The sequence below is a fragment of the Panthera onca genome, chromosome B3, assembly GCF_046562875.1.
Source record: "Panthera onca isolate mPanOnc1 chromosome B3, mPanOnc1 haplotype 2, whole genome shotgun sequence".
NCBI lineage: Eukaryota > Metazoa > Chordata > Mammalia > Carnivora > Felidae > Panthera > Panthera onca.
In genome coordinates this window covers 138,123,159-138,151,124 of record NC_138344.1, presented here as the reverse complement: position 1 = coordinate 138,151,124, position 27,966 = coordinate 138,123,159, and the positions used below count along the sequence as shown (strand labels likewise).

At 39.7% G+C, this 27,966-nt stretch overlaps 1 protein-coding gene across 3 annotated transcripts in view; it reads left to right on the top strand.

Annotated features, from left to right (window-relative positions):
* ATG2B (autophagy related 2B) overlaps positions 1-27,966 on the top strand; it is a 74,343-nt gene that overhangs the window by 7,163 nt on the left and 39,214 nt on the right. For 2 of the 3 annotated variants that reach the window (XR_014137853.1, XM_060620695.3), the window contains exons 2-17: positions 6,057-6,219; positions 9,503-9,655; positions 10,112-10,214; positions 11,723-11,885; positions 13,033-13,212; positions 16,227-16,323; positions 16,572-16,757; positions 17,764-17,918; positions 18,248-18,353; positions 19,495-19,756; positions 20,973-21,123; positions 21,946-22,038; positions 22,181-22,369; positions 24,628-24,901; positions 25,725-25,827; positions 27,687-27,879. Coding sequence is in view for 2 of the 3 variants with exons in the window: in XM_060620695.3 (XP_060476678.3) it covers positions 6,057-6,219; positions 9,503-9,655; positions 10,112-10,214; positions 11,723-11,885; positions 13,033-13,212; positions 16,227-16,323; positions 16,572-16,757; positions 17,764-17,918; positions 18,248-18,353; positions 19,495-19,756; positions 20,973-21,123; positions 21,946-22,038; positions 22,181-22,369; positions 24,628-24,901; positions 25,725-25,827; positions 27,687-27,879 (2,571 nt within the window). In the remaining variant the exon portion in view is untranslated. The remainder of the gene's footprint in view (positions 1-6,056; positions 6,220-9,502; positions 9,656-10,111; positions 10,215-11,722; positions 11,886-13,032; positions 13,213-16,226; positions 16,324-16,571; positions 16,758-17,763; positions 17,919-18,247; positions 18,354-19,494; positions 19,757-20,972; positions 21,124-21,945; positions 22,039-22,180; positions 22,370-24,627; positions 24,902-25,724; positions 25,828-27,686; positions 27,880-27,966) is intronic. The other variant, XM_060620696.3, reaches the window with a different exon arrangement.

Here is a 27,966-nt window from a genome sequence, read left to right as displayed (position 1 = left end):
TCCATTGGAGTAAACTGGGAGTTCAAAGTGGAGTGGCCCTTCTTTGGCTGAGCTGTGAAGTCTCTTCCTGGCTGGGCTGTTGTGGGGGCGGGGAAAGGAGGAACATTTCCTACCTCCTGTTGGGACAGGACTTAGTAGCTCAGGCCGAATGGACCTGGAAGGTAGGTCTCTTCTTGTTGGGTCTGCAGCTGACCACCAGCAGTAGGGACTTGAGAACTCTCCCTGCTGGCCTCCCGGCTCCATTTTAAATGAGGTTTCCTTTTATTTCTTTTCACAGTATGGATAGTATGGAGCTGAGGAAGAGCCGGGGCCAAAGATTTGGACGTTTTCAGAGTATCAGTAGTGACTAAGACAGAAAGCACACAAGGTGCGTGGTTAGTCTGTCGACTAGACTGAGAAACCAAAAAGGCTGAAGATGCAACTTAGGCGAATACCGACATTGAGTGGTGAAGGGTTGGAGAGAAGAGTGAGAGGAAGCATGAAGAGTGGTAAAGAAGCGAAGTAAAGTTAGAATCCCAAAAAGGGAAGTGGCCGTAGGAGTTAGAGCTGAGAACTCAAGGGGAGGGGAGGACTGCGTATTGTTCATTGTTGTTGGCAGTTCTTTTTGGCAGAGTTAAGAGCGGTGTCACAGGAGCTGAGGGTTAGAAGGCAGGTAGTAGTTGGTGGTGAGGAAATGGCTGCCTTGGCTACCCAGAGAGGATGACTAGAGGGCATAGGGAGTCAAGGTGGGGGATTTTATTCTGCTTCTGAAGATAATAGCGACCGTTTATTAAGCACCTTCCATCTCTGTATACTGTAGTGGGTGCTTTTATGTAGGTTTTCTTGCTCTAAGTTGGGTGCAACCATTTCCATTTTACCATGAGGTTAAGTAACTTACTCAGGTTTAGGATTAGCAGTGCGGCGAGATTTTAAACCTAAGTCTTTCCAACTCCTATGTGCTTTTTGTACATCACACTGGTTCAAAAGATTCAGGAAAGCAGAGCTTCTAAAAACACTAGCAGCACTGGGTTCACCTGGGATCTTTGGTAACATGCAGACTTGTGGCCCCTTGCCTTTAGATTCTTGTTCTAAAAACCCAAGAATCTGCATTTTTAGGAAGCATCCTGCGGGAGTCTGACACATATTGTCCTTGACTGAAATTTGAAAAACTGGTACAAAGGGATTGAGAAGTTTTCTATCATAGAAAGTTTGTTCTATAAGCCAGCTCCTAAGCCCATGTGCTGTTTTTTTGAGACTTACTGGTGTTACTACATTGTTTTGATTTGCCTCTTACATATTTTCACAATGGAAAATTTTGTATTTCTTTTTTATAGTTTCTGGAATGATTCATTGAAGAGCTTTTGAAAGTTAACTTTTCGGATCTCAGTTGCCATATCTGTAAAACGGGCACAAAAATACCTGGTTCAGAGGGCTATTGTGATGATTTAATGCAATAACGTGGGTATGAGATAGTATAGTGCAGTGTCCTGTATGTAATAAGTGCTAATCAAGTGTTAATTGGTCCAAGTTGGGTCTTGCTAATTTTTATGCTCTATTTTATCTCTTTGAATTCTGATGCCTTGGTTTAAACTAATAAGGATATATTTCCTAGTTAGTCTTATGGTATTAAAGAAAAACATAACTTGATGTTTTTCTGTCTGCATACTGTCAGACACCTTGGAATCCCTAAGAGTGCTCATCATTGTGCTAGGTAGGCACTGTGGAAGATAAAGAGCAATAGTCAACATTTATAAGGTGTGTACTTGGTATCAGGAACTGTGTTGGTAGCTTTCCATGTTATTACCTCATTTATGCTCACAATAAGTCTATGAAATAGGTACTATCCCATTTTATGGATGAGGAAATTGAGATTCAAGAACTTGTCCAAGACCACCCAACTAGTAAGTGATTGAGCTAGGACCAGAACACATGCTCTTTTAAAGGAGTGTCCTTCAAACATTTGCCCAATTTTCTCTTAAAATTTTTGAAAAATTACCATATTCCTTGTGCATTTTAAAACTGACCTAACAGTTTGAGTCCCCTGGGTGGCTTATCGGTTAATTGTCTGACATCGGCTCAGGTCACGATCCCATGGCTTGAGAGTTCAAGCCCCGCGTCGGGCTCTGTGCTGACAGCTTTGAGCCTGGACCCTGCTTTCGATTCTGTGTCTCCCTCTCTCTCCTCTCCTCCCCTGCTTGCACTCTGTCCCTCTCTAAAATAAATAAACATTAAAAAAAATTAAAATTGACTTAACGGTTATGCGTCTGACTTTTGATTTTTGGCTTAGGTCATGATCTCATGGTCCTGAGGTCGAACCCCATGTTGGGCTCTGTTTTGACAGCACGGATTCTCTCTCTCCACTCCGTGTGTGTGTGTGTGTGTGTGTGTGTGTGTGTGTGTGCGCGCGCGCGCACGTGCGCGCACACTCTCAAAATAAATATTAAAGTAAAATTGACTTAAAAGGTTTTCATTATAAATTTTGATTAAAAAAAAAGCAATTCACCCAAGGACATTTGAAAATCTAATTGGCTTTTTTAATCAATACGTGAATCAGTCAGCACCACACCTAGCTTGTGTGGGGAGCTCCAAAGTTGTGCAAAAGGTAAGGTTTTTATAGGAAGGAGGGAGGAGGTTGGGGCAAGAAGTTATTAGCAAAAGAAAAGATTGTTTCAGGCCAGAACTTCTTTCCTTAGGGGAGAAGAAGGGAGAGTCTTAGGTGGATTACCTCATCTTCCTCTAGGGGAGAGGATTACCTCCTTGGTGCCAACCAGAAAATCCAGATTGATTGGCTTAAAATTTCACTCTTGGAGAGGTTGAAACTGCAATTAAGTCTTGATTTGCTGTCCTGGTGGGCGAGTGACGCCACCTTGGCCTTTCGTCTTCTTAACAGCTTAAATAGTTGTAGAGAGTAATCCTGTGTTGTAAATATTGATATAAAAAATATATTTTTTCACCCAGTAGGATCTAAATATCTACCATTATGCATTTGAAAATGCTTGAACAAGCTCTTCATTAATAGTTGGAAATTTAACATTGTATTTTTTTCCCATTGAACTCTTATGTTCATCTTCTGCAAAATTTTATCATAACATGTATTTTATGCTTAAGTCTTTTATTGATCATGCTGTAATTTCTCTACAATAAAAACATGTAATTAAACTGAAAGAGATCATATTTTAAAACTTGCTATCAAGCTTTCTTTTGCATTAAGTAAATACTTCCTTATTCCTGTTTTTTAAATATTTATTTTTGAGAGGGAGAGAGAGACAGACCGTGCGAGGAGGAGGGCCAGAGAGAGAGAGGGAGACGCAGAATCTGAAGCAGGCTCCTGGCTCTGAGCTGGAGCTCTGAGCTGTCAGCACAGAGCCCAGTGTGGGGCTCGAACTCACGAACTCACGAATCAGAACGATATGACCTGAGCTGAAGTCAGATGCCTAACCGACTGGGCCATCTAGGTGCCCCTCCTTATTCCTTTTAAATTTAATTTAATTCCTTTTAATTCCCATTTTAATTCCTTTAATTTCTTCACTTTCTGTTTTTTGAGTTTTATAGTGGTCTTCTTAGTAGTTCTCTAGGCCTTACCATATTAATCTTAGCAGTATTTCCTTCAGGTAATCGTTAGGCTTTAAGTGTTAAGATTTTTCCTCTGGATTGTGGTGTTATAAGTGTGCAGTTGATCAAAACGATATGAATATGTTTGAAAAATTAAACTTAAAAATTTCTCTTGGAAATACCTTTCTTAATGATGTGGCTAGGTGGTTTTCCCCCTCTTCCCTGATTAGCTTATGTATCTATAGATGAATATACTTAACTAGAATTTGATGGGGCTCATTATAAATTTCCTTCCAAGTTTTTGAAATAGTTATAAGCTTGACAAATGCTGATGTCATAAAGAAATAGGTGAGACTTGAAGGGATTTTGCAGTAGCAACATCGCTTAGTTCTTTGAGTGCCATACCAAAAATGTGTATAAGATAGGGAAGCAATAGCAAACTTAATGCTGGTCCTGCCTGGAGATTTTTATACCCTGGGCGGTGCACGAAGGAGGAATCGGGAAGGGAAAAGGTAGGCCTTTCTGGCTAAGTCGGGGCAGGGAGATTGTACAAGGGAGTACAGGAGAGGCGATCCAACATGGTGCCACCGTTAAGTACTCTTCTCAGGAAGATCGATCAGCTTGAGCACAGAATATGTTTGGAATGTGAGCACCTGGATGTGTTTCCCTTAAAACAATCCATGCCCACGTACTCTTAGAAAGCCTGTAAGGTCACACAAACACCAGCATGAAGAAAGCCTGTTGAAGTGGTAACCTCCAGTGACAAAACCCGAGCCAGTCCAAATCTCAACATTCAGTGTTAGGCTGGTAGCAAAGAATTATGACACTGCGGTTACCATGGCACGCAGGAAGTGCCACACGTATAAACTGGCATTTAGTGAACGTGCGTTATCTTCATTTAATGTCAAAAGTACATTATCGAGAAATACGTTTAATTATTCTGTTACCTATATTTACATCCATCCTGTCTTCCTTCTGTTGTAATCTGGTTTGCCTTACCACGCTATTGAAATTGCTCTCACTGGGATCACCGGTGGCCTAAATATCACAGAATCCGGTGGACGTTTAAAAACGTTTGGCCTCTTGTTACCTTTTGTTGCCCAGGACCCCTCTTTTTATAGTGGTCTTTCCGTGATTTTCTGGGAACGTAAGACTTGATTTTCCTTCTACTTCTGTTTGCTTTTTTCTAGTTTGCAGGTGCGTCTTTCATAAACCAATTCTTAGTTCTTAAATGTTGGGGTGCTTATCAGGATTCTGTCGTAGGCCTCTTGTCATCTAACTCTACCTAAGTTTCCAAAGGCTGTCTCTCATCACCCTAGGGCTTCAGCCCAGATGGCTCCCCTGATAATCGAGACCAGAATAGCTAGCGGCCTCTGACGTCTCCACCTAGATGTCTGCTCTTGGGAACTGAACTTCTCCGCTTCCTCTAACCTGCTTCTCCAGGTTTTTTCAATGTAAATAGCACTGTCTAACCAGTTGCCTGGGTCAACACCCCGGGAGTCATCCTTCGGTCCTTTTTTTTTTTTATTTCTCATGATGCCAATTCTACTTCCTAATAAACTACAAAAATCTGTCCACTTCTAACCACCCTCAGTGTCACTGTCCTCGCCAAACCAATTTCCCTGGCTTCTCTTACTCATAACAACCTTTCTGCCTGAATTTTGCTTTCCTCCAATACATGCTCGGTGTGGTGGCAGAAGTGGCTCGCTGAAAGTTCCAATCTCATCGTGGTCCCCTGCTTAAAATCTTTCAATGGCTTCACTCTGCTCTTGAGATAAATGTCAGACTCCTGAACATGAATTACAAGGCTGTTTGGACTCCCTCTCCCTTATCTATGTAGCTTTATCTTTGGCTCCTCACCCTAGCACACTGCACTAGAGTCTAGAGTAACCTTTCCTTTTCAAAAAGTCTTGCGTCTCTGACCTCTGCTTTCTCTGAATCCTGTCACACGCCGTAGTCTGTGTGGACCACTTTGGTTAACGCCTCAGCCTTCTCTGGTCTCACTTTGCAATAGTACTTCCTCTGGTGCCAGGACGGGTTCTATTATATGCTCAAATACTACAGTGTATTTCGTCTTTCATGTAGCTCATCACATCTTAATTGTGTGTGTCTTCCATGGTAAGCTATTTAGTAAATTTCGTGAGGATGGGGAGTCTTTATCTTGGACTCTGCTTTCTTTTTCTTTTCATTTTTTTAAAAATAGTTTTTAAATTTTATTTTTGAGCGAGCGAGCACGAGCGGGGAGGGGCAGAGAGAGAGGGAGACGCAGAATCTAAAGCAGACTCCAGGCTCTGAGCTGTCAGCACATAGCCTGATGTGGGGATCGAACTCATGAGCCGTGAGATCATAACCTCAGCCGCAGTTGGACGCTGAATCGACTGAACTACCCGGGTGCCCCCTCGACTCTGCTTTCTTAATCCCTAGTGTCTGACACCTATATGAGCATATTCAGCATCTTTGAGTAAGTTACCAATTTTGAATTCTTGTCCCTGTGATTTCAAAATGTACATGTTTTTTCTCTTTAGTGTCTCAATGAGATCCTGGAGTCGGCAGATGCGCCTTTAGAAGTCACTGAAGGATTCATACAGTCAATTTCTCTGTCAGTTCCATGGGGCTCCTTGCTACAGGATAATTGTGCACTGGAAGTGAAAGGGCTAGAAATGGTCTTCCGGCCTAGACCTCGCCTAGGTACGTGTGCTGTGTTTGTTTGATTTGTTTCTATTTGTATTCCTCAGAGATTGGGAAAGTAACCTAATTGTATTAAATTCAGTATTTAATTTATTACTTAGCATTGTATTTGTGAGCTTTTCAGTAGATAAAAATATTAGGACTTGGGTGTGTGTGATTTTACCTTTAGGATTACTTCTCGCCCTGTTTACCTGCAGGAACTTTGGTATAATGATGATTTGGTTTAATTATTTGTTACTGATTATCTAAAGTGACTCGTGTTTTAAAGATTCGGAGTATTGTGCCAGAAAGAAAGGAATTGCTCAAAGATCGATGGAGAAATGTTAAAAGGACACAGGATTGGGCTTTAGGGGCTCTCATTGGCCAAATCTGGGAATACTTGAGTAAACAAAGAATAATGGCAATAATGGATTATAGCACACTAAATTAAAACAAAATTTCTCTTTAAGTTTATATTGTTATAAATAAATAATCAGTATGTAAGAGAGGCAGGAAGAAGGGAAAGCTCTTTATTGCAGTAGGATACCTAGGTCATAGAGTAGAAAAAGATGATAGACCATAACCATGTTTTTGGCCACCATGGCAGAAAAAACCCAAAAACCAAAAAACAAAAAGCACTTGATACAGGTGATAATCATCAATGAATTCTAACATCGTTTGGTGAAGGTTGTTGAGGAGCTTTATATTTAGATGGTATCAGCATACCTCCCATCGATTACATATTATTTACAAAGAGAAAAATGTTTCTTTCACAATGAAAGAAATTGACAGTCATCACAACAAGCTAGTGATCAAACTTAATCTCATTGATAGTGGATCAAACCGACATCGTGTGTGTCCTGATGTGATGGCTGAGGAGGACACATCATATATGTACCGTTCCTGTTAAAAGTGCTTAATCTGAATCAGATTATAAGGAAGAAGGCAGACAAATCCAAAATAAGGAAATTCTACAGACTCACTGGTTGGTAGTCTTTCGAAGTGTCCGTATCACGAAAGACAAGAAAGGTGGAGGAATTGTTCCAGATGAAAAAGACTAAGACACTGCAATAGTTAATCGTGTGTTTTTGCTTTTGCTACGAAGGATGTTACTGAGACAGCTAGGGAAATTTGGGTGTGGCCTGTAAGGAAGATAATGTTTTGCCAGGGTTATGTTTCTTGGGAGTGTTACCCTTCCTGAGCTTTTGCTGGGGAATGTTCATTGTATTCTTAGGAGTTGTATGCTCAAGTATTTAGGAGTGAGTGTTAGGATGCCTGAGGTTTACCTTCAGATAGTTCAGCAAAAGGATGAGAGTTTGTGTGTATTTGTGTGCGTGTGACACAGTCATGATGAGTCTAAGTGAAGGCTGTGTGGGTGTTCATGGTACCATTCTTTCACCTCTTTCTTAGGATTGAAAATTTTCAAAAGAAAACTTGGGGAGGGAAAAGCTTTAAAGGGGTAGTAAGTCATTATTTACAAGTACGTGTGTGTGGTATAGCTTTAATTACATGCGTGATGTTGTCCGACGTATCCAACGTGTATAGTGCTTCTTAGATGCCACATACTGTTCTAAATGCTGTACAAATATTATTTTATAATAGCTCTTTGAAATAGATATTTTTTATTATCTCCATTTTACAGAACAGGGAATCGAAGCAGAGGTAGATTCCAGACTTGTCCAAGGTCACGGCTAGTTAAGTGGGAAGATGGGATCTGAACCCAGGCAACCTAGTTGTGGAGTCCCTGTTCCGAACCGCCGTGTGATGTTGTATCTTAAGATTTTCTACTTCGGGGTGTGTGTGTAGCGTATGTGTATTTTCTAAACCAATAGAGTCGTGACGTGAATCATCTTAAATTCTGAATTTGAATTCTTTCAGTGGCAAGTGATGTTTACCAAGATATACCTGGCGAATTATAAGCCCAAGTGCTGTCTGGAACACCAAAGTTTAAAGTGTACTTCCTGGAATAGTGGCACCTGTAGTTTGAAAAGTGGTAGTCTGTGCATGGAAGTCCTCCTTGATAATGGCATTTAATTAACAATAATATTTTTTTAACCATGATGACTAGATATAATAATACTTTCTCTGTGGGAAGTCAGATATTCTCCCTTACTTTAAAAATATTCCATGAGAAGGGCTTTTAACTTCCATTTTTGGAAGGCAAGAATTCTAGTGATCTCTGTCACTTTGTTTTGGATAACGTAAGAGAGAGTGGTGCAGCTCTCTGATGAGGGGAGATCTAGAAAGGATTTTTCCCAGTTCATATATCCCTCCAAGGATGCTTTTCTGTCTTGTCTACATTTCTGCTCCCCTTCCAAAGCCCCGGCCCAGTACCAGCCCTGCCAGAGTTCCTGTTACCTTCTGTCAGTGAGAAGAATTAACCTCTCGATTCAGCCGTGTTCTCTGTTGACCCTGCATAGTTGCTTACTAATTCATCTTAACTGCAACATATTTCTTCTATTGTAGGCTCTGGGAGGGCAGAATTAATATTTTTTGGATCCCTTACAGCAGGGTCGGCTAACTCTGGCCTCTAGGCCAAATTTGTTCTGTCTTATTTTTGTAAATCGGTGTAGGAACACTACCATACTCATTCATTTATTCTCTCTGCTGCTTTTGCACCAGAGTGAGAGAGTTGAGTCATCACGGTAGAGACCAAAGGACCCACAAAACCTGAAATCTGTGCCGTCTGACCCTTGCCAAAGAAGTTTGCTGACCTCTATTCTGTAGACTTTTAAACAGTACCATGCATGCATTAAATATTTGTTGAACGAATTCGCGAATTAACATTTGGCAGATGTGTATCATTTAATGAGAACACAGGTCTCTGGACATGTGTTCTGTGATCTTTTATTTTTTCTTCTCAGTTATTATAAGGTGGTGGTTGAATCTCTTGCAAGAGTGATTTCTAGAGTATTCTTTTTTTTTTTTAATTTTTTTTTTTAATGTTTTTTTTAAATTTATTTTTGAGAGAGAGAGAGAGACAGAGCATGAGCAGGGGAGGGTCAGAGAGAGAGGGAGATACAGAATCCGAAGCAGGCTCCAGGCTCTGAGCCGTCAGCACAGAGCCCGACGCGGGGCTCGAACTCACAGACCGCGAGATCATGACCTGAGCCGAAGTCGGACGCTCAACCGACTGAGCCACCCAGGCGCCCCGATTTCTAGAGTATTCTGTGCCGAGGGAACATCATGATGCTAAATATCTCTTGGAGGATTAAGAATTCACTTATTTCAAATGTGGCATTTTATGAAATGGCTTTGTTGGAACTATGAGAAGTTATTTAGAATTCATCTATATTTTCTGCAGCAACTGGTTCTGAGCCTATGTATTGGTCAAGTTTCATGACCAGCAGTATGCAGTTGGCAAAAGAATGTCTTAGCCAGAAATTAACGGATGAACAAGGAGAAGGATCCCAGCCTTTTGAAGGACTTGAAAAGTTTGCTGAAACCATTGAAACAGGTTTGGCATTATTGAGTATTTTCAAAAATTTTAGATTTTTGTTTTGTTTTTAGTATATTAGTACCTTTTATTTAGTAAGTCTCACATAAGGTAAATCCGTTGGAGTGATTTGTTTTTAAACAGAATTACTGTTCTCACTTCAAAACTTTAGAATTGAGATTATTTTAAATATTGTATCTGATTTAATTTCATGTCCTTTGTGTCCTAGTTTCTCCTGTTTATTTTATTGTGCTTGTGTAAGGGATTTTAATTCAGCGGAGAGCGTTAGCTCTACCCAAGTGTCTGTTGAGATATGACATAGTAGGTGCTCAGTAAGACAAAATATTTATTACCAAACTTAAGGTTTGGGGATTTTTAAGGAAAGAAATACAACTTTTTTATTTTGTATTCCTTTCATTAGAAGTTTTTATTGAGTATACATATGGTCTCATGTTGACGGTGACCTGTTTCCTCTAGTGCTAAGAAGAGTAAAAGTCACTTTTATAGACACTGTCTTGAGAATCGAACACGTGCCAGAAAATTCCAAAACTGGAACTGCACTTGAAATTCGAATAGAAAGGTAAGACTTCTTATCTCTGAGAATAAATGACCCTATTCTTTTCTTTTATAAATGGTAAGATCTAAGTCTGTCATTAGATTTTATGATGCTTTTAGAGATTAGAGGTGATGCTGTTAATACATTGTATGATTTCACAGTAAAGCACTGCTGTCCAAGATATGTTCTAATCCCATTATTGAAAACTTAAAATGCCAGTTGGGGTATAATTTGTATATAATACTGAATTCAAAGCAAATGGTTCTGTTTTTAGTTAGTATCAAATAAAAATCATGAATAGTTGAGCGCTGCTGAATTTAAGGCACTCCTGTTGGAGTTTTTTCATGTGAGCGATGTGTTGTTTTGGCATGTCTCATTAGTATGAGGGGCTTTTTTGCTTTCCTTTGCTTGGTCTAAGTGCTGCTTTGCATGAAAAAGCTGCTGCTGTTTTCTTTGAGGATTCTGTGAGAGTATCTTAAAGTCAATATGCGTGATAGTGATTTCCTTAAAAATATAGAAACCAGCACTTAGTTTTGTGTTTTTGCCCGCTTGGAACCTTCTAAACAGCTCTGAAACAGAGATGATTCATGTACACACTTTTGAGTGTTGATTTGAGGTTGTCACTGTTCGCGTGTGTTTTGATGTGCTACGAATGCCTGCAGAAACACACAGGAGGAAATATGTACACCGAGCACCAAAGACACTTAGTGCTCAGTATACGGCCCTGTTGTATACAGATCTGCTGGGGGGTTTGCCAGATTTTGAGCAGATACGGTTTCTGTCTTTCGCAAAACATCGTATGTATTAGTGAAACGGTTATTATTTTTTTTAATATTCATTTATTTTTGAGAGAGAGCGAGCTTGAGCAGGGGAAAGGCAGAGAGAGAGGCACAGAGAGAGAATCCCAGGCAGGCTCCACGCTGTCAGCGTAGAGCCTGACGTGGGACTCGATCTCGCCACTGTGAGTCCATGACCTGAGCCGTCAATCAGGAGTTGGACGCTTCACCCACCGAGCCGCCCAGGGGTCCCTTGAAAGTTCTTGTCAACAGAATTTTGAAATTAGGTTGCATTTCCCTGAAATGGTACGTTAAAAAGCTACTGAAATCTCACGCATGTAGAACTACTTTCTGCATTTCGTTTAAACTGAACTCCTGGAATGAACAGTCGGAAGGGTTCAAGAAATGCCATTCATGTCAGACACGTGACTTGGAGCCAAGATAGGTTTGTGAGGGAGCACGGGGATTGTTTTCCTGGAGGCGAACTTTAGGCAGTTATTAATCCCGTCTCCCCACCGCCCGCCCCCCGCCAGCTTAGGACCCCCTAAAATTACCCTTCCCGTGGCTGAGGTCTCTTGGTGAAAACGTTTTCCCGTAGCAAAGCACCGTAATGCTGACCACGTTACCTTTTCTCATTTTCTCAGTTGTGCTAACACTTGAACAATCCTTTAAGTGAAAAGGCTGTGTGTGTTTCTCAGGCTTGCCAGTAGGTTTTCTCCGGAGCGTCGTGCAAATGCTCTTGTTTTGAACGTGCAGGACCGTGTACTGTGACGAAGCTGCTGACGAGTCTGCAGGAATGAACGTGCATCAGCCCACAGCGTTTGCGCACAAGTTGCTGCAGCTCTCCGGAGTGGCCCTCTTCTGGGATGAGTTTTCCGCGTCAGCAAAATCCTCCCCAGTGTGTTCAACTGCACCAGGGGTAAGAAAAACCAAACAAAAAACCAAACGCTAAATCCTAGATTTGTAAAAGGTTTAAATGGGGGCTGTTAGGTTTTGCTGGGGTATACAGATCCGTCTGATCTGGAAGTTAACACAAATATTCAGCGATGCCTACCTTTCGGGGTTTTTAAAATACTCCTATTTACGATTGATGCCTTTCCTACCTGTGAGGTGTGTAACATCGGATACTGTGTTTTGGGGGAAAGTGGTATGATGACCGCAAATACCTTTTTAGGATAAAATCCCAAGCAGTGTTCACATTACCTTACATAATGAACAGTGCTGAAAACTTACAGCTTAAAAGGGTTTTATAATTAGGAACGTTTTATTAATCCTTTCTGAGAGTAGAGAGTCCTTTCATAAATCAGTCCTTCCAGAATTTATCTTTTGCATTATTTCAGATTTTCATGATTACAGAATGTCTATTTTTTCTTATTGCTATAATTTGAATAGATACTGTGCTTTTTTTCCATAAAGTCCTTTTCCATGATTTGCCTTTATTACTACCGTTTCATGCCAGCTATAAGATACTGGTTTATTCATGGTCACGTAATAAGTTTTTCATGTCAAATATTTTACTCTTATGCTGACATTTGTATTTTGCATTTCAGTTTATTTACACTAAGGTATTTTAAAGAATTACTTTATTCTTTTTTTTAATTTTATTTTTTGTTTTTTAAAACTTACATCCAAATTAGTTAGCATCTAGTGAAACGATGATTTCAGGAGTAGATTCCTTAGTGCCCCTTCCCCATTTAGCCCATTCCCCCTCCCACAACCCCTCCAGAAACCCTCAGTTTGTTCTCCATATTTATGAGTCTCTTATGCTTTGTCCCCCTCCCTGTTTTTATATTGTTTTTGTTTCCCTTCCCTTATGTTCATCTCTTTTGTCTCTTAGAGTCTTCATATTAGTGAAGTCGTATGATTTTTGTTTTTCTCTGACTAATTTCACTTAGCATAATACCCTCCAGTTCCATCCACGTAGTTGCAAATGGCAAGATTTCATTCTTTTTGATGGCCGAGTAATACTCCATTTAGTTTTTTGAGGAACCTCCATACTGTTTTCCAGAGTGGCTGCACCAGCTTGCATTCCCAAGAATTATTTTATTCTTACTGCCTCATTGTAGGAAACTGAGCCAAAGCTGTCACCTAGCTGGAATCCCAAAATTGTCTATGAGCCACACCCACAACTAACTAGAAATTTACCAGAGATGGCACCCTCTGACCCAGTGCAGGTTGGAGGGCTGATCGGTAGGTTGGAGTTGAGTCTCACGTTGAAACAGAATGAAGTACTTCCTGGAGCTAAGGTAAGTGTTCGTTTTATTTTCTATAGTAAAACAAACCAGAGTACAAGCATTCTTTAATCTGTGCAGTGCTCTCACCGATTGGTCACTGTGGATTGTCCTGTAACTAGGGTGCCCACTGTCCTGGAGTCAGCGTTCTTACTCTTGCTGGGGCCTCTGTCCTCCCGTCTTAAGGCTCACGTGAGGAATGCCTTTGCCCTTCTGCTGCTGCTTGGGTTTAGCACTGTCTCCTACACTCGAGCGGTTCAGAAACATTCGTTAGTTCAGAAACTAGCAATTTATTAAGGAATCTGTTATCACAAAAGTAAGTTTAGGAGAAGAGATTTGGAAAGCAAGAAGTTGACCGTAGAAGGTGCTTAATTGTATGCATGTAAAAATGCCCACCTTTGTGCGTTTTGAACAGAATGACTGTTTTTATGTTGTGGAATATTTATGAAAAGAGATTGACTCCCCCCCCCATGGTAACTCATGGCTTTTGAAGAGCTTGTAAAGACAACACCTGTTTTGTAGGGAGCAGTATTGGGCGGTCTGCTGGGGAATCAGGAAGCTTGTGTTTGTAGCTGGTTAAAAACGTATTTGTGGCGTGTTATTTTCAAACTTTGAAAACTAATTTGCTATATAATCTGTGTAAAATGTAGTTTAAATTAAGAAGATGTCGGGATTTAGTCATTTTACTCACTGTGCTAACTAGCTGTAGGTATTTGAGTACCGTGTGCCAGGCCCTGTGCAACTTCTCAGGGAGATGCAAAGAAGAGTGGAGTACTGTCTTCGCCTTAATACAGCGTATAATGAGAGCTATAGAGATTGCTGGGGGGAGGGGCATGGGAGAGGGAGCAACTGAGTGCACGTAAATGCACGTAGGATTTTCAGAGGATTGAAGGATCTCCAGCAACCCATCCTTGGGTTGGCACTCCTGGCTAGAGGTGGAGGCGGGGGAATGGGGTAATCAGAACCTCAGCCTTCCTATTTCCGAGGACTCCCTCTCCTTCGTTTAGTGCTCTGTCCTACCCTAGGTGCTAGGACCTCCTTTCTCCAGTTCTTAAAAGCCTCTTCATAAAATAACACAAGAAAGCTGTAGGTGTGTTTAAACCCTCAGGGAATCCCCCGATGTGCTAAAATCCTTGGGAAACTAACACACTCCTGCCTCTGGGAGGGGTAGGGGGGTGCATTTACTGTTTCTCTAAGAAGGGAGAACCATAGTAACTTTTATAGTTCTGTTTTGATTAAATATAGTTTTCAGCATTTATATACTTGATCTTTGAGCAGACCCAGACTTTTGCACACTATGTGTTGATTTGCATAAGTGCCTTTTCGACGTTGCTTTTGGACATCTGTGTATTAGGTGGCAAATAACACCTGGAATCACTGCACGAGGGTATGATTGTCAGCCAGTGTTGATATTTGGGGATCTTACTCTCCTCGCCTATATGGTCATTGTTTTTGCGGTAGTAACTTGATTTTTTGAGTCCATATTGTTCTTATTTAATGAAAATGAAGACTAAGTGGAGAAATCAAAGTTCTAGGTATTAGCGTTGAGAAATGTAAATCTCATAAACGATACAGTGTAGACAAAGATGGCATTGGCTAGGGGTCCTCAAAGTGCCCGATCTGTAGTCCCTCTGATGTTCATTAGACCCACGTCTTTCAACTGTGAGCTCAAAATGTTATGAAAGATATTTTATGTTATTTATTTATTTATTTATTTATTTATTTATTTATTTATTTATTTTAGTTCTCTGAGACTGGTACCCACCCCAAATAGCGTAAGCCTTATGGTTCACATACTCAGTTTTAGCATGTACTTTCAGGAATGTGCTAAGAACACAGAGGACTTGTATGTATTGAATTTATAGAGATTTCATTTCAGTTACCGTGTCATATTGAGTTTGAAATTATTTGACTTTATTTTTTAATTTTTGTTAAAGTTTGTTTATTCGGAGAGAGAGAAAAAGCACGAGTGGGGGAGGGGCAGAGAGAGAGAATCCCATGCTGGTTGGGGCATAGTGCCCCAGCACTTAAAAAAGCAAAACCAAAAAGTGATAGTGATGATTGTTATTATTGGAGAATGTTGTTATATTCTCAGATCATGGACATTTCTTAGAGTTACTATATAATACGATATTTTTTGTTTTTAGAATCAGAGGAAATTTGTTTTTTCCCCTGGGGAAGGTGCCATCTTCCAAATATAAACGTATTTTATTAATTGAATTCCTTTTAAATTGCAAAATGGCATAAGGATAATGGGAGTGTTAGCATTAGGACTAAGAGGAGGTGAATGAAAAGTAAGGCGGCCATAGCACATTCAACTTTTTAGAATGTGGTGTAGAGAGTGGAGTAATTGTTTTTGTCGGAATATACTCCACGGGAATCCAGATGGGACGGGGCGGGCTCTTATTTCTAGGAGGAAAATTGGACAAAGACTTGGAAAAGAGCAAGGCAGTTCACCCGATCGCCCAACTCCGTTGGCATCTCTGCTGTGGCTTATGCTTTCCTACCTAGCGGGGAGTGGGCTTTGTGGAATACGGCGCATCTGGAGAGGCACGCTGCCGATAGGGAAGGGTCCCCAAGTGCTGTGCTAGCAAGTGGGCAAACTTGGGAAAGCCAACTTTATTTGCTATTGGTGTGACTCCAGCTTTGAGGATTATGACTTGAGTCTTGAAGTCCTGCTGGGAAGGAAAACTGTACTACTAACTTGGTATTCTTTCTTAGTGGCTGTGTCTTAAGTCCTCAAATACCTTAAATACTCTATAGTAAGCTCACAGAGACAAAAAGTGTGACGTTGGACTTGCCAACATGGAATTTCTCGGGAGGATTTTCCCTCTTAGAACAACAGTTGGATGGCTTAGAAGTCTTTTTATTTAGATTGTGTGAATTCGTGGATGGAATCTTAGGTAAAAGAATTTAAGACTGACTAATCCGTATTGATCTCCGTGCATTAAAGTATACTGGGATTTGTGGTGATGAGGTTTTAAGAGTGTTTATCCTGAGTGGTTTTGTTTTTGTTTTTTGTTTTGAAGTTGGATATTGATGGACAGATAGACTCTATTCACCTATTCCTGTCACCGAGGCAGGTGCACTTGCTTTTGGATATGTTAGCAGCTATTGCCGGACCAGGCAAGTATGGCAATGGGTTACTCTGTTATTATTTTTAACTTTGAAATTTTTTTAGTTAAGATCAAAGATGCTATGATTTCTAGCTAGCTGCTTAAAACTACTGCATAGGTCTCTGATTAATATTAAATAGTGGTAGTTCTGAATTGACTGGCATGAAGTTGCTGTTAGTATTGAACAAGTGGGTTTTGGGAGAGAGATGATTAACTCCAGATTTAATTACTGTTTTGCTTTCCTTTCTATACTTCCAGAAAATTCTAGCAAAATAGGATTAGGTAATAAAGATAGAAAAAACCGACCTATGCAGCAGGAAGACGAATATCGAATTCAGATGGAATTAAACCGGTATTATTTGAGAAAAGATTCCCTCTCCGTGGGTGTATCTTCAGAGCAAAGCTTTTATGAGACAGAATCTGCTCGGACACCTTCTAGCCGTGGTAAGGAACTAAGACCGTTGACACTAGATTCCTACAATGTCATCAGAGAGCAGAGTAAACAATTTGGCTGTTGTGAAATGGAGTTTAGTAACGAAAGAACAAAAGATCTGTGCTATAAGAAGATTTCAGTTAGTAAGTTGATCTAACCATGTCATTAATTACAGTGATGCACTGGCACATGTACCTTTTTTTGATTGTGTAATCTTGTTTCATAAGTCATGATTTATTCTTTTTTTTTATTCTAAGGATAGTCAATTCACAAAAATGCATACACAAAAGATAAATTGGGGATAATTATTCATTTTGTCAAATTCTTACATACTTGTATAATGATTTATGGCAGATTCCTTTAGGAACCTTTCTCTACTCTTCTATCAATTATGTGTAAATATAATGCCAAGTAAACCTGGCATTTACAGGTGTTTTACAATGTTTAAGCACTAATACCTTAAGAAGAATCACTTTAAATACAGAATGTTGAACTAAATAAATTAAAAACTAAGAAATTAAAGCGTATTCAAGCAATATTGGCCATAACAAACTTCATTCGCCTCAGGGTGAAACAACCTCCAGGAAGAAGAAAGTGAAAGGTAAATAGAATTCTAAATGATATATTCAGGTTTGTTTTTAAAGAAAAAGCTGTATCCATATGAAACCAGATATCGCAAGATCTTCATACTATTTTAAAGTTGGGTTTTAGCTCCTAAACTGTCACATGACACCTAAAAATATACCATGTAGTACATGTCATATATTTGGAAAAAAACCAAAAAACCACAAAACAAGTTCCCCAGTAGGATAGCATAACTTTGTTAACTTGTATTTGGTCGAGTTTTTATTATGCCATTTATATCTTGTATCCAAATAAAGTACCCTACTGGAAGTAATGTAAACTTTAGGGCATTGCCGTATTGCAGATAATCTGAAGGAAGAATATGATATTAATACATGTTAACTTACTATAAAGACATGAATTACACAATTGACAAGGTTTAATTCTCTCTAGAAGAAGAAGTTTTCTTCTCCATGGCCGATATGGACATGTCCCATAGTCTCTCTTCTCTTCCACCCCTTGGAGACCCTCCAAATGTGGACCTTGAGTTGTCGTTAACTAGTACATATACAAATACTCCAGCAGGATCTCCATTAAGTGCTACTGTGGTAAAGTATTATTTAATTGTTACTCTTGGCTTGAAAAGTGGCTTCTAAAATTCTACGCTTGGGGCGCCTGGGTGGCGCAGTCGGTTAAGCGTCCGACTTCAGCCAGGTCACGATCTCGCGGTCCGTGAGTTCGAGCCCCGCGTCGGGCTCTGGGCTGATGGCTCGGAGCCTGGAGCCTGTTTCCGATTCTGTGTCTCCCTCTCTCTCTGCCCCTCCCCCGTTCATGCTCTGTCTCTCTCTGTCCCAAAAATAAATAAAAACGTTGAAAAAAAAAAAAATTTAAAATTCTACGCTTTGTTCATGTGATTAAAAAAAAAATTCTTTTACAGCTTCAGCCAACGTGGGGAGATTTCCTTGATCATCATAAAGAACAGCCAGTAAGAGGGTCAGCATTGCCATCCAACCTGGCGCCCCCACCAGCTTTACAGAAAACTTGTACGTAGCATAAGACATTTGTTGATAGTGCCACTAGAATTTTAAAAAATTTAAAAATTAAAACACATTGTTTCTTTCTTGAAAATGCCATTCTGCCGCTGCTTTTCTTTCCCTTCAGAAGATTTTCTTTTGATCTAGGCCATTTAACCAAATTTGGAAAGAAAATGTGAACTTGTAGTCTTTGTGTATTTAAATATTTTTATTAAAAAGTGTGTGTAAGTTTCATATTATTATCGCAGCTTAGGCGTCTCACCCACCATCTGATGCTTTTCTTGAAAGAGAACCTCAGGTTTGAAATAGACACGAGGCTTACAGGAAAATTTGAGCAACTTGTGGTTGATCTGTGACTTTTCCAATACAGTTTTATCACTGCAAAAGTTTTGTTTCCGTGTGTGTGTGTGTGTGTGTGTGTGTGTGTTTTAAAGATTTATTTATTTACTTTGAGAGAGAGAGAGCACGAGCAAGGGTGGAGCAGAGAGAGAGAGGAGAAGAGAGAATCCCAAGCAGGCTCCACTGAGCCTGATGCCAGGCTCAGTCTCACAACCGTGAGATCATAACCTGAGCCAGGATCAAGAGCCAGCTGCTTAACGGACTGAGACACCCAGACTCCCCATTGTTTTTGGTTTTTTAAAGTTTTATTTATTTAATCTCTGCACAGCGTGAGGCTTGAACTCATAAACCTGAGATTGAGTCCCGTGCTCTACCGACTGAGCCAGCCAGGCATCTCCATAGGTGTATCAAGGATCCAGGATATAAAATGCAGAGAGTTAACAGTTTATCTTGTTTAACATCAAATATCATTCAAACTGTCGTGTGATCACCTGTTTTTTAAAACTAACACAAGTAGGGGAGCCTGGGTGGCTCAGTTGGTTAAGCGTCCGACTTCGGCTCAGGTCATGATCTCATGGTTTGTGAGTTCGAGCCCCGCATTCGGGCTCCGTGCTGACAGTTCAGAGACTGGAACCTGCTTTGGATTCTGTGTCTCCTACTGTCTCTGCCCCTCCCCCACGCTCTGTCTCTCAAAAAATAAATAAACATTAAAAAAATTTTTTAAACTAACACGAGTAAATGTTTTATAATTTTGATATAATGGATTATTTTTAAGTATTTTATGTATCTCATTTTAACCCATGTGTTCCAGCTCTCCCATCTAGATCTGTTTCAGTGGATGAATCCAGGCCTGAACTTATTTTTAGACTAGCTGTGGGAACCTTCTCCATCTGTGTGCTTCACATCGATCCTTTGTCTCCACCTGAAACGTCATTGAACCTTAATCCATTGACACCTTTGGCGATAGCTTTTTTCACTTGCATAGAAAAGATTGACCCAGCAAGATTTTCAGCAGATGATTTGAAGTCTTTCCGAGCAGTATTTGCCGAAGCTTGCAAACACGATCACCTTAGGTAAATTCTCTCATATTTATTAATGCTCCTTGGAAAAGAACCGGATGACGTGGGCTTTTGTATCTACCCATCACCATTTGTTTTTCTGATTCCCATTTTACTTGGAAACGAGGGAATGAGTGAGGTTTCTTTCAGTGCTGCAGACATGCTTACCATAGAATCTCTCGTTCAGGTTAGTTGCCACGTGAAACCATTCACATAGAAGATTGACATAATCTGGAGTTTTCTCTGCTCTTGACAAGTTTTTTCGACCACATTGGGCTGGTTAAAATAGTGACACCATTATAATCCTAAAAATAGTTCCTACTGTCAGTGGCTCAGCAGAGATGGCAGTGGTGGTAGGAATGGAGTGAGGTCATGAGAAGGGATGTGCCCCAGTCATCTGCCGTGGGGAGGGGGACAGCACCCAGGCTCATCTTGAGCCTGGATCCTGCACTTTCCACTTCTGCTTTAAAAAATTAAAGCCGTCCAAATAGCCAATGATCTTTTCATGAGTTGAGTCCTACTAGGTGAGGAGACAATTAAATTTGTAAGTACGATGTTCTTAATATGTAAATATTGTTTAACAAAGTGATCTTTCATATTGTAAATGATAGTTTAGGCACATACATTAATATTTTTAGAAAACAGTTTGGCCTTTTATTTTAAGTATTAACAGTTACTATACAGAATAGTTTTTATACATAGCAAAAGAAACTCTATGGTAAGGACCATAGTATTTATAATAAAATTGTAAAAACCTCTCCCCACCCCCATTTCTGACAGGGTTTCAAATATATGCCAGTAGGAAATATAAGAAAAGCAGCAACAGCTGGAAACGAGCTTACACTTGAGATCCACTGACTGAAGTTTTAAAAATATTGCATGAGGCTTTTAGACAATTTTAAGAATCTATTACGTATATTTTACAGATATGAAAGTTTTTGTCCACTGCAGTGTAAATTTTAAAATGTCAAAGAACAAAGGTCAGTGTTGGGAAATAAATATATCCTGGATAATTTCCTATTGACGGAACTGCTTTCTTATGTCAGGGAATGGGAAATTTGAAGCAGTCTTGCTGGTTAATACCCTTAGGAATATTAGTTATCACTAACAACTTGAACCTGTCAGAATAGGTGGATAATTGTGCTTTAACAACACTTGTGTACTCTTCTTTAACACGTTGGTTAATCCAGAAGTACATGAATACTCTTAAATGCTTCATTTTTTATAATAGATTTATAGGTACTGGCATCAAAGTGTCCTATGAACAAAGACAAAGATCAGCTTCCCGATATTTTAGTACGGATATGTCCATTGGGCAAATGGAACTTTTGGAGTGCCTGTTTCCAACTGATTTTCATTCTGTTCCTCCTCACTACACAGAGGTAAATGCTAGATACTTTTTCTTTAGATTCTTCCTTTTTTTTTTTCCTTAAAGTTTGAGACAGAGGGTGAGAGAGCACGAGCAGGGGAGGGGCAGAGAGAGAGGAGGGAGAGCATCTGAAGCAGGCTCCATGCGGACAACTCAGTCTCCCAAACTGTGAGATCGTAACCTGAGCTGAAACCAAGAGTCGGATGCTTCATCGACTGAGCCACCCAGGTGTCCCTGTTGAACATTTTAATGTACGGCAGTCAAGGTCATTGTAAGAGTCTGTTAGACCTTTTAATTTAGAGTTGACTTGTTTTAAAGTGGCAGACAGATTATGAGACTGATGATTTCATTTCACTAACTTTCCAAGTACCATTAATTTCAGAAGATTTCTGCCATTCAACAAATACTGAATGCCTGCAGTGTGCTAAGAAGCACTGTTTAATACCAGCAAAATGTCTTTTGTTCATTTATTAGTAGTCTGATTTTTTTTTCTAATTCTGAAACCTGTTCTAGAGAAACTTTTCAAAGTTATTCATGATAACATTTATTGTTGTTACTTTGTACGTTATTTTATTTTCAGAGTACTTTCTTGGGCATTAATTTACTTGAATTCTCAGGTACATTTTGCAGATGAGATCCTAAGTATCCCAGGAGTGAACTAACTTGTCTAGGATTCACGCTGCTTGTAAGAGCCCAAAATGAAATGTAAACTCCTCTTTCTTGACTTCAAAAAGCTTAAGCTTTTCCCACTATTATATTAGCACCTCTGTTAATTCATGAAATTAATGATAGTTTAATATCTTACATTTAATTTATCTTTGTCTTTCTTTGTAAGCTTTTAATGTTTCATTCCAAAGAGCGGACTGATTCCCATCTCCCTGTGTGTCTTCAGCTTCATTATAAGCATTCTGAGAATAAAGGACCCCAGGTAAGAGGCCTTTTTATGTGATTACCACCTGTAAATTTTCATTTGATATGTATTTTGTCACAGTCATAAGGTTTTCACTTCCTTTTGTGGTATTAGTGGTTATATTAATGTTTTCCTTTTTTTTTTTTTTTTTTTTTTTAAGGGTAATCAAGCAAGACTTAGTTCTGTTCCTCAGAAGGCAGAATTACAAATTAAGTTAAGTCCAGTGTTCTGCGAGCTGGATATCAGTATTGTGGACAGATTAAATTCCTTGCTTCAACCACAGAAACTTACTACAGTGGAAATGATGGCATCTCACATGTATACGTCCTACAATAAACCTATTAGTCTGGTAAGTATTCAGAACATTGCAAATACTAATCGTAAGTATAGCTAGCTAATGGGCTTATTGGGATCATTTCTGGACTTAAGTATTCTTAATAGCTTAAATAGCACCTATTATTAAAACAGCATCATTCATAATAATGAAAAATGAAGACTTGAATGCCTAGGTGGTAGACTAGCTGAATACGCTTTGCTAATATATGGAGTCAAATACTTTCGTGGCCATTTTGAATGATGGTTATGAAGACGGGCAACATGAAGAAAGCTCATGAAGGAGTAGTAAAAGTGGAACGTGTTACTCCACATAAACTTTTGTGACAACTGTGTAAATAAACTTGAGGTATAGAAAAAGAATGGATAGAACTGAACCAGTTGGTAGCATTGATTATGTTAGAGTGTAGCATTAGATTCCCTTTCCTTTTCTGTGTTTGTCCAAATTTTATAAATTTCAGTTACGATATCTGTGCAAAACTCATTCACGCATTTAGCAAACTACTTGGTCTACCTGTAAAAGGTAGCCCATATGATGAAAGACACACTTGTGAAGGTGGGAATTTAATTTATAGTATTGGGTTATTGGGCATCGCATTAGGTCACCTTTACTTATAGATCTGTCTGGTGCTTGGTGTCGTTTCTAAGCAAGTCAGATTTGCAAGAAATCCGTTAGGAATTTTGGGGCTGGAATTCGGGCGCTATAAGGACCGGGAACAGATACAGACAACTTTGGTTTAAAAAGAAAAGGGAAAAGCTATTTTTCCACTTACTTGTTTCTCCCTCAGTTACTGGTGGGCATTCGCATTAAATCAGCGTTCTTTAATTTTTGTTGTCACCGATTGCTAATTATTTGAAGTTCTGTGGGGCTAGTGTGCGTGTTTACTGTTGGCCGTAGATGTACCAAGATGATGGCTTAATCTCTTGGGTTATTCTTGCTGAGAATAGGGGTTAGTATTACAAAGTCCAATAGGGGAGAGAAAGGATAGGTGTGTTAAAAATCCAAGTCTAGGGTAAGAAGGGGACTTTCTAATCTGGGAGGTCAGACTAGAAGTAGAGGGGAGTGTTCTCGCTTACAGTGTAGTCTGGGCTAAAGCTTTTTTTTTTTTTTATTCTTTATTTTTGAGAGCGAGACAGAATGCAAGTGGGGGAGGAACAGAGAGAGAGGGAGACACAGAATCCGAAGTGGGATCCAGGCTCTGGGCTGTCAGCACAGAGCCCGATGTGGGACTTGAACTCAAAAACCACAAGGTCACGACCTGAGCCGAAGTCGGACGCTCAACTGACTGAGCCACCCAGGCACCCCTGGACTAAAGCTTTATAAGCTTCAATGCATTTTAGAAAAAAAAAACACCCCAAAACAGACTTTTATCTGAAGGGCATGTTCTTTGATACTTTTGTTGTAACATGATTTTGAGTAAAGGGTGCATACATGTCTTGGTTTCTAAGAGCCATCTGATGGGCTTATACACTTGGGTTGGATGGGAGCTTAGGGTGAGTCATCTGGTGAATATTTAGAATTTACACTGTGCCAGGCTCTGGGCTTCGGCCTGGAAATACAGAATTGAGTCAGGGATGGATGGGCCTTTGCATTTGGCTTAATGTATCTAAGTTCACATTGAGTCTTTGAAGTAGCATAGTGGTAGACAAATTCTTCATATTGGAAGTTAAGTTGATTTTTAACTGTATTGGACTTATTGATAACCTACTTTACACACTGTCCTTTTTTAGTCTGTACTAATATATGTATGCATCTATAGCACCTGTGCCTTTGGTTCAGTTTTTATTTTGACTGGTTTTATATGAGGATTTAACTTTTGCCAGTAATTTGGAATTTTGTCAATAGCTGTTACCTTATAAAATTCCATTACTCTAAATTAACATGGTTGGGGCTCCTGGGTGGCTCAGTTGGTTAAGCGTCCGACTTCAGCTCAGGTCACGATCTTGCAGTCCGTGGGTTCGAGCCCCGCGTCGGGCTCTGGGCTGATGGCTCAGAGCCTGGAGCCTGCTTCCGATTCTGTGTCTCCCTCTCTCTCTGCCCCTCCCCCATTCATGCTCTGTCTCTCTCTGTCTCAAAAATAAATAAACGTTAAAAAAAATTAAAAAATATAAAAAATAAAGAAATTAACATGGTAGTAGTTAATTTGAATTTTATTTTAATGCTTTATACTGAATGAGGAAGTAGTGATTATACATATTGTTGAGTACTAACATCATTTGTGCTTATTTACTTAATTTGACATTTTGGCATATTTTTGATGTTTTGTGTTTTAGCACAAGGCTTTCACCGAAGTATTTCTGGATGATTCACATAGTCCTGCAAATTGTCGGATATCAGTCCAGGTTGCCACACCGGCATTAAACCTTTCTGTCCGCTTCCCAATACCCGATCTTCGGTCAGATCAGGAAAGAGGACCGTGGTTCAAGAAGTCGCTTCAGAAGGAGATCCTTCATTTAGCATTCACAGATCTAGAATTTAAGACTGAATTTATAGGAGGATCAACCCCAGAACAGATTAAATTGGAACTTACCTTTAGAGAACTAGTTGGTAAGATTGAACGTGCCTGTAAGAGCCAGACCAGAAATAACCGCTACTGAAACAAACATGAAAGAGTCTGACGGTCCACAATATTAGTAACATTAGACACCATTAGAAAACAAGAGGAATGGCTGTTTTCCAGTATTGTATACCAATACAGGATACAATTATTTTTTTGTTTTAGTTACTAAGCATGATTATTCACTTCCTTAAAGTACTTTTCTACAGGGGAATGTTGTAAAGTTTCTTTTCCCTTGTTCTGAGTTTTACACCTCTTTACAGATATTTACAGTTGATTTGCTGATTATGACTTCATTAAAGGGCCTTTAGGCGTTATCTGATCTAATCGACAGTGGTAGGAAACTCAGTATTCTGGAGGAAAGTCATTCTTTGTGAGATGGACTGAAAAATCACGCATTGGTTATTGTGAACGGAGGGAATTCTTACAATGCTTGGTACAAAGCGTTTAAGAAATATAGTTATTATCCCTGTGTTCCTAGATGAGCTGCATAAACTTTTGTGTAGAATAATCATTGAGTGACACTCACTAAGTGGCACCTGCTGTATTTACTGTCATGATTATGTACCTTACACATTAAACTTGGTGCCTTAAGAATTTGAGTTTGGGCAGAAAACATCATCTTTAATTCATCTGCTCATCCTGTCTCCCCACATGTACCCATGAAACAGGGACAGAAGAATAAGTGCTGTACAACTTAATGTTGCACGTGTCCCTCATCCAGAGGACCTTTGCTTATGTAAGGAGGAAACTACTTTTTCTCTTAGCACTTGAAAAGAAATGCATTTTAGTGAATCAGTCTTGTTTTATTAGGGTCATTCCAGGAAGATAAAGGAGAGTCATCTGTTAAGTTTTTCCATGTGTCTAGTGGGGTAGATGGAGATACAGCATCATCAGATGACTTTGACTGGCCACGGTGAGTACCAGATGTATATGATAGACATTTAGTGAGACTATTGTTTCTAGAATAAATTGCTGTAGTACTTTTAATTGACATTTTGGCTATGAATTTAAAAATACTCACCCTTAATGCGAGAACTCAGAGGACGATGGACAAAATCAATTTAAAAATCCATATTGAGGGGTGCCTGGGTGGCTTGGTCGGTTAAGCATCCGACTTCGGCTCAGGTCATGATCTCACGGTCCGTGAGTTCGAGCCCCGCGTCAGGCTCTGTGCTGACAGCTTAAAGCCTGGAGCCTGTTTCAGATTCTGTGTCTCCCTCTCTCTCTGCCCATCCCCTGCTCGTGCTCTGTCTCTCTCTGTCTCAAAAATAAATGTTTAAAAAAATAAAAATAAAAAAAATAAAAATCCCTATTGAGTGTATTACTCTATGATGAAAGGTGTCTGTCTTTATTGTGAGAGATGAAGTTTAAAGTGTATTCCCTGGTCTCAAGTTACCCAGTTTAAGTAGAGGGACAGAAGAATCCTTAACTGTTTTAAAAATCGTTCAGGGCTACAGGCAAAGAGTCATGTGGCATCATTTGGTTAGTCGTCAGAAGAATCTTCTAGTCCGTGATCTCTTTTTTTCAAAAAAAGTCCGTGACAGTGTTTTACAAATCTGGGGAGCTTTTACAAGATACTGATTCATGGACTCCACCCTGAGATTTTGGGATGGAGCGTGGGCATCAGGATAGTCCAAAATTACATCAGGTGATTCTAGTGTACAGGTGGATGTCAAAAATTACTTCAGGATTTCTTAGAATTAATAAAATAATTATATTTATTATAGGCTACTGTATTCATTAACACACTCGTTACTCAGTAGATATTAGAACAAGATTATTATTTAACTTAATGGCCTGATAGTGGGCTTTGATATGTTTGAAAGGATGTCATTTACTTGAAATAATGACTTTTTAGTATATTGAAAACTGAATATTTGAAACCTGAGCATTAAAGTGGTATTTCTTTAGCGCCATTACCTGCCACCAGTATATCAGGCCTTGCAGGCTCTTAGGCGTGATCAGTTCGTGCCTGGTAATGAGCAGTTTACTGTATGAGTTTCCAGCATAAGAAATGGATCTACTTCAGTTAATTTGGAAGCACATTTTATATTAGAATATCAAAATTAGGAAACCTTGGTCACTGTTCGTCACTAGAGCCAACCGGCACCACCTACTTAGGGGAAAACCCATTATAGATGCACGACAGCTGTTTTGTTTGAGGGCATCAGGCCTCCTCACAGCGGTGTCGAAGGGCAGACTGCAGATCCTTTACTAGTGACGAGCAGGGAGGAGGAAAGGAGGGGCCGAGGGCATCAGCTCCTTTATTCCAGGTTTGTAGCTTCCATACGACGGCAACCCTGCAAGCCTTTCATGATTGAAATTCCTGAAGGAAAGAATTACTTCATCGTTGCAGTTCTAGCTTATTCCCTTATCATCCTCTCCTTTTCCATTTGAACAGTTTCTAGAACGTAAGGTCTCTTAGGTAAGCAAGTATTCCATGATAGCAGAACCCCAGAAGCATTTGATTTCGTGATAATAAATAGACTTCTTAGGTAAAATTCGTTGGCTGTTAGTGAAATTTACAGATCACCTTGTGTCCTCAAAAGATCAGATTTTTCTGTTAGCCAAGTATAAAATGGTAATGCCTCTGTTTTATTTCCTTCTGTACTTCGAAGTTACAACACACTCCGAAGCGGTTACGTGTCGATAACTAGACTTCGTAGAGAAGCTGAATCCTATTGTCAGTGGTTTTTGTGTCAGTGTGCAGAAAAGTTAAAGCTTTGCAATTCACACCGAGACCTTGAGTTTTTAAATTGTCTTTGCTGTCAGAATTGTACTGAAAATAAATCCGCCAGCCATGCATTCCATTTTGGAGAGGATAGCAGCTGAGGAAGAAGAGAGTGATGGCCGCTATCAGGAAGAAGAGGAAGGAGGTGCTCATTCCCTAAAGGATGTTTGTGATCTGCGAAGACCAGCCCCATCTCCCTTTTCTTCTCGCAGAGTCATGTTTGAGAATGAGCAGGTAAAATAAAAGTGAGCAGGCAATGAAGGGATTAGCCTCCGTCACGTACCAGTCATTTTCATTCTTTATTTTTAAAAAGTACTTTGT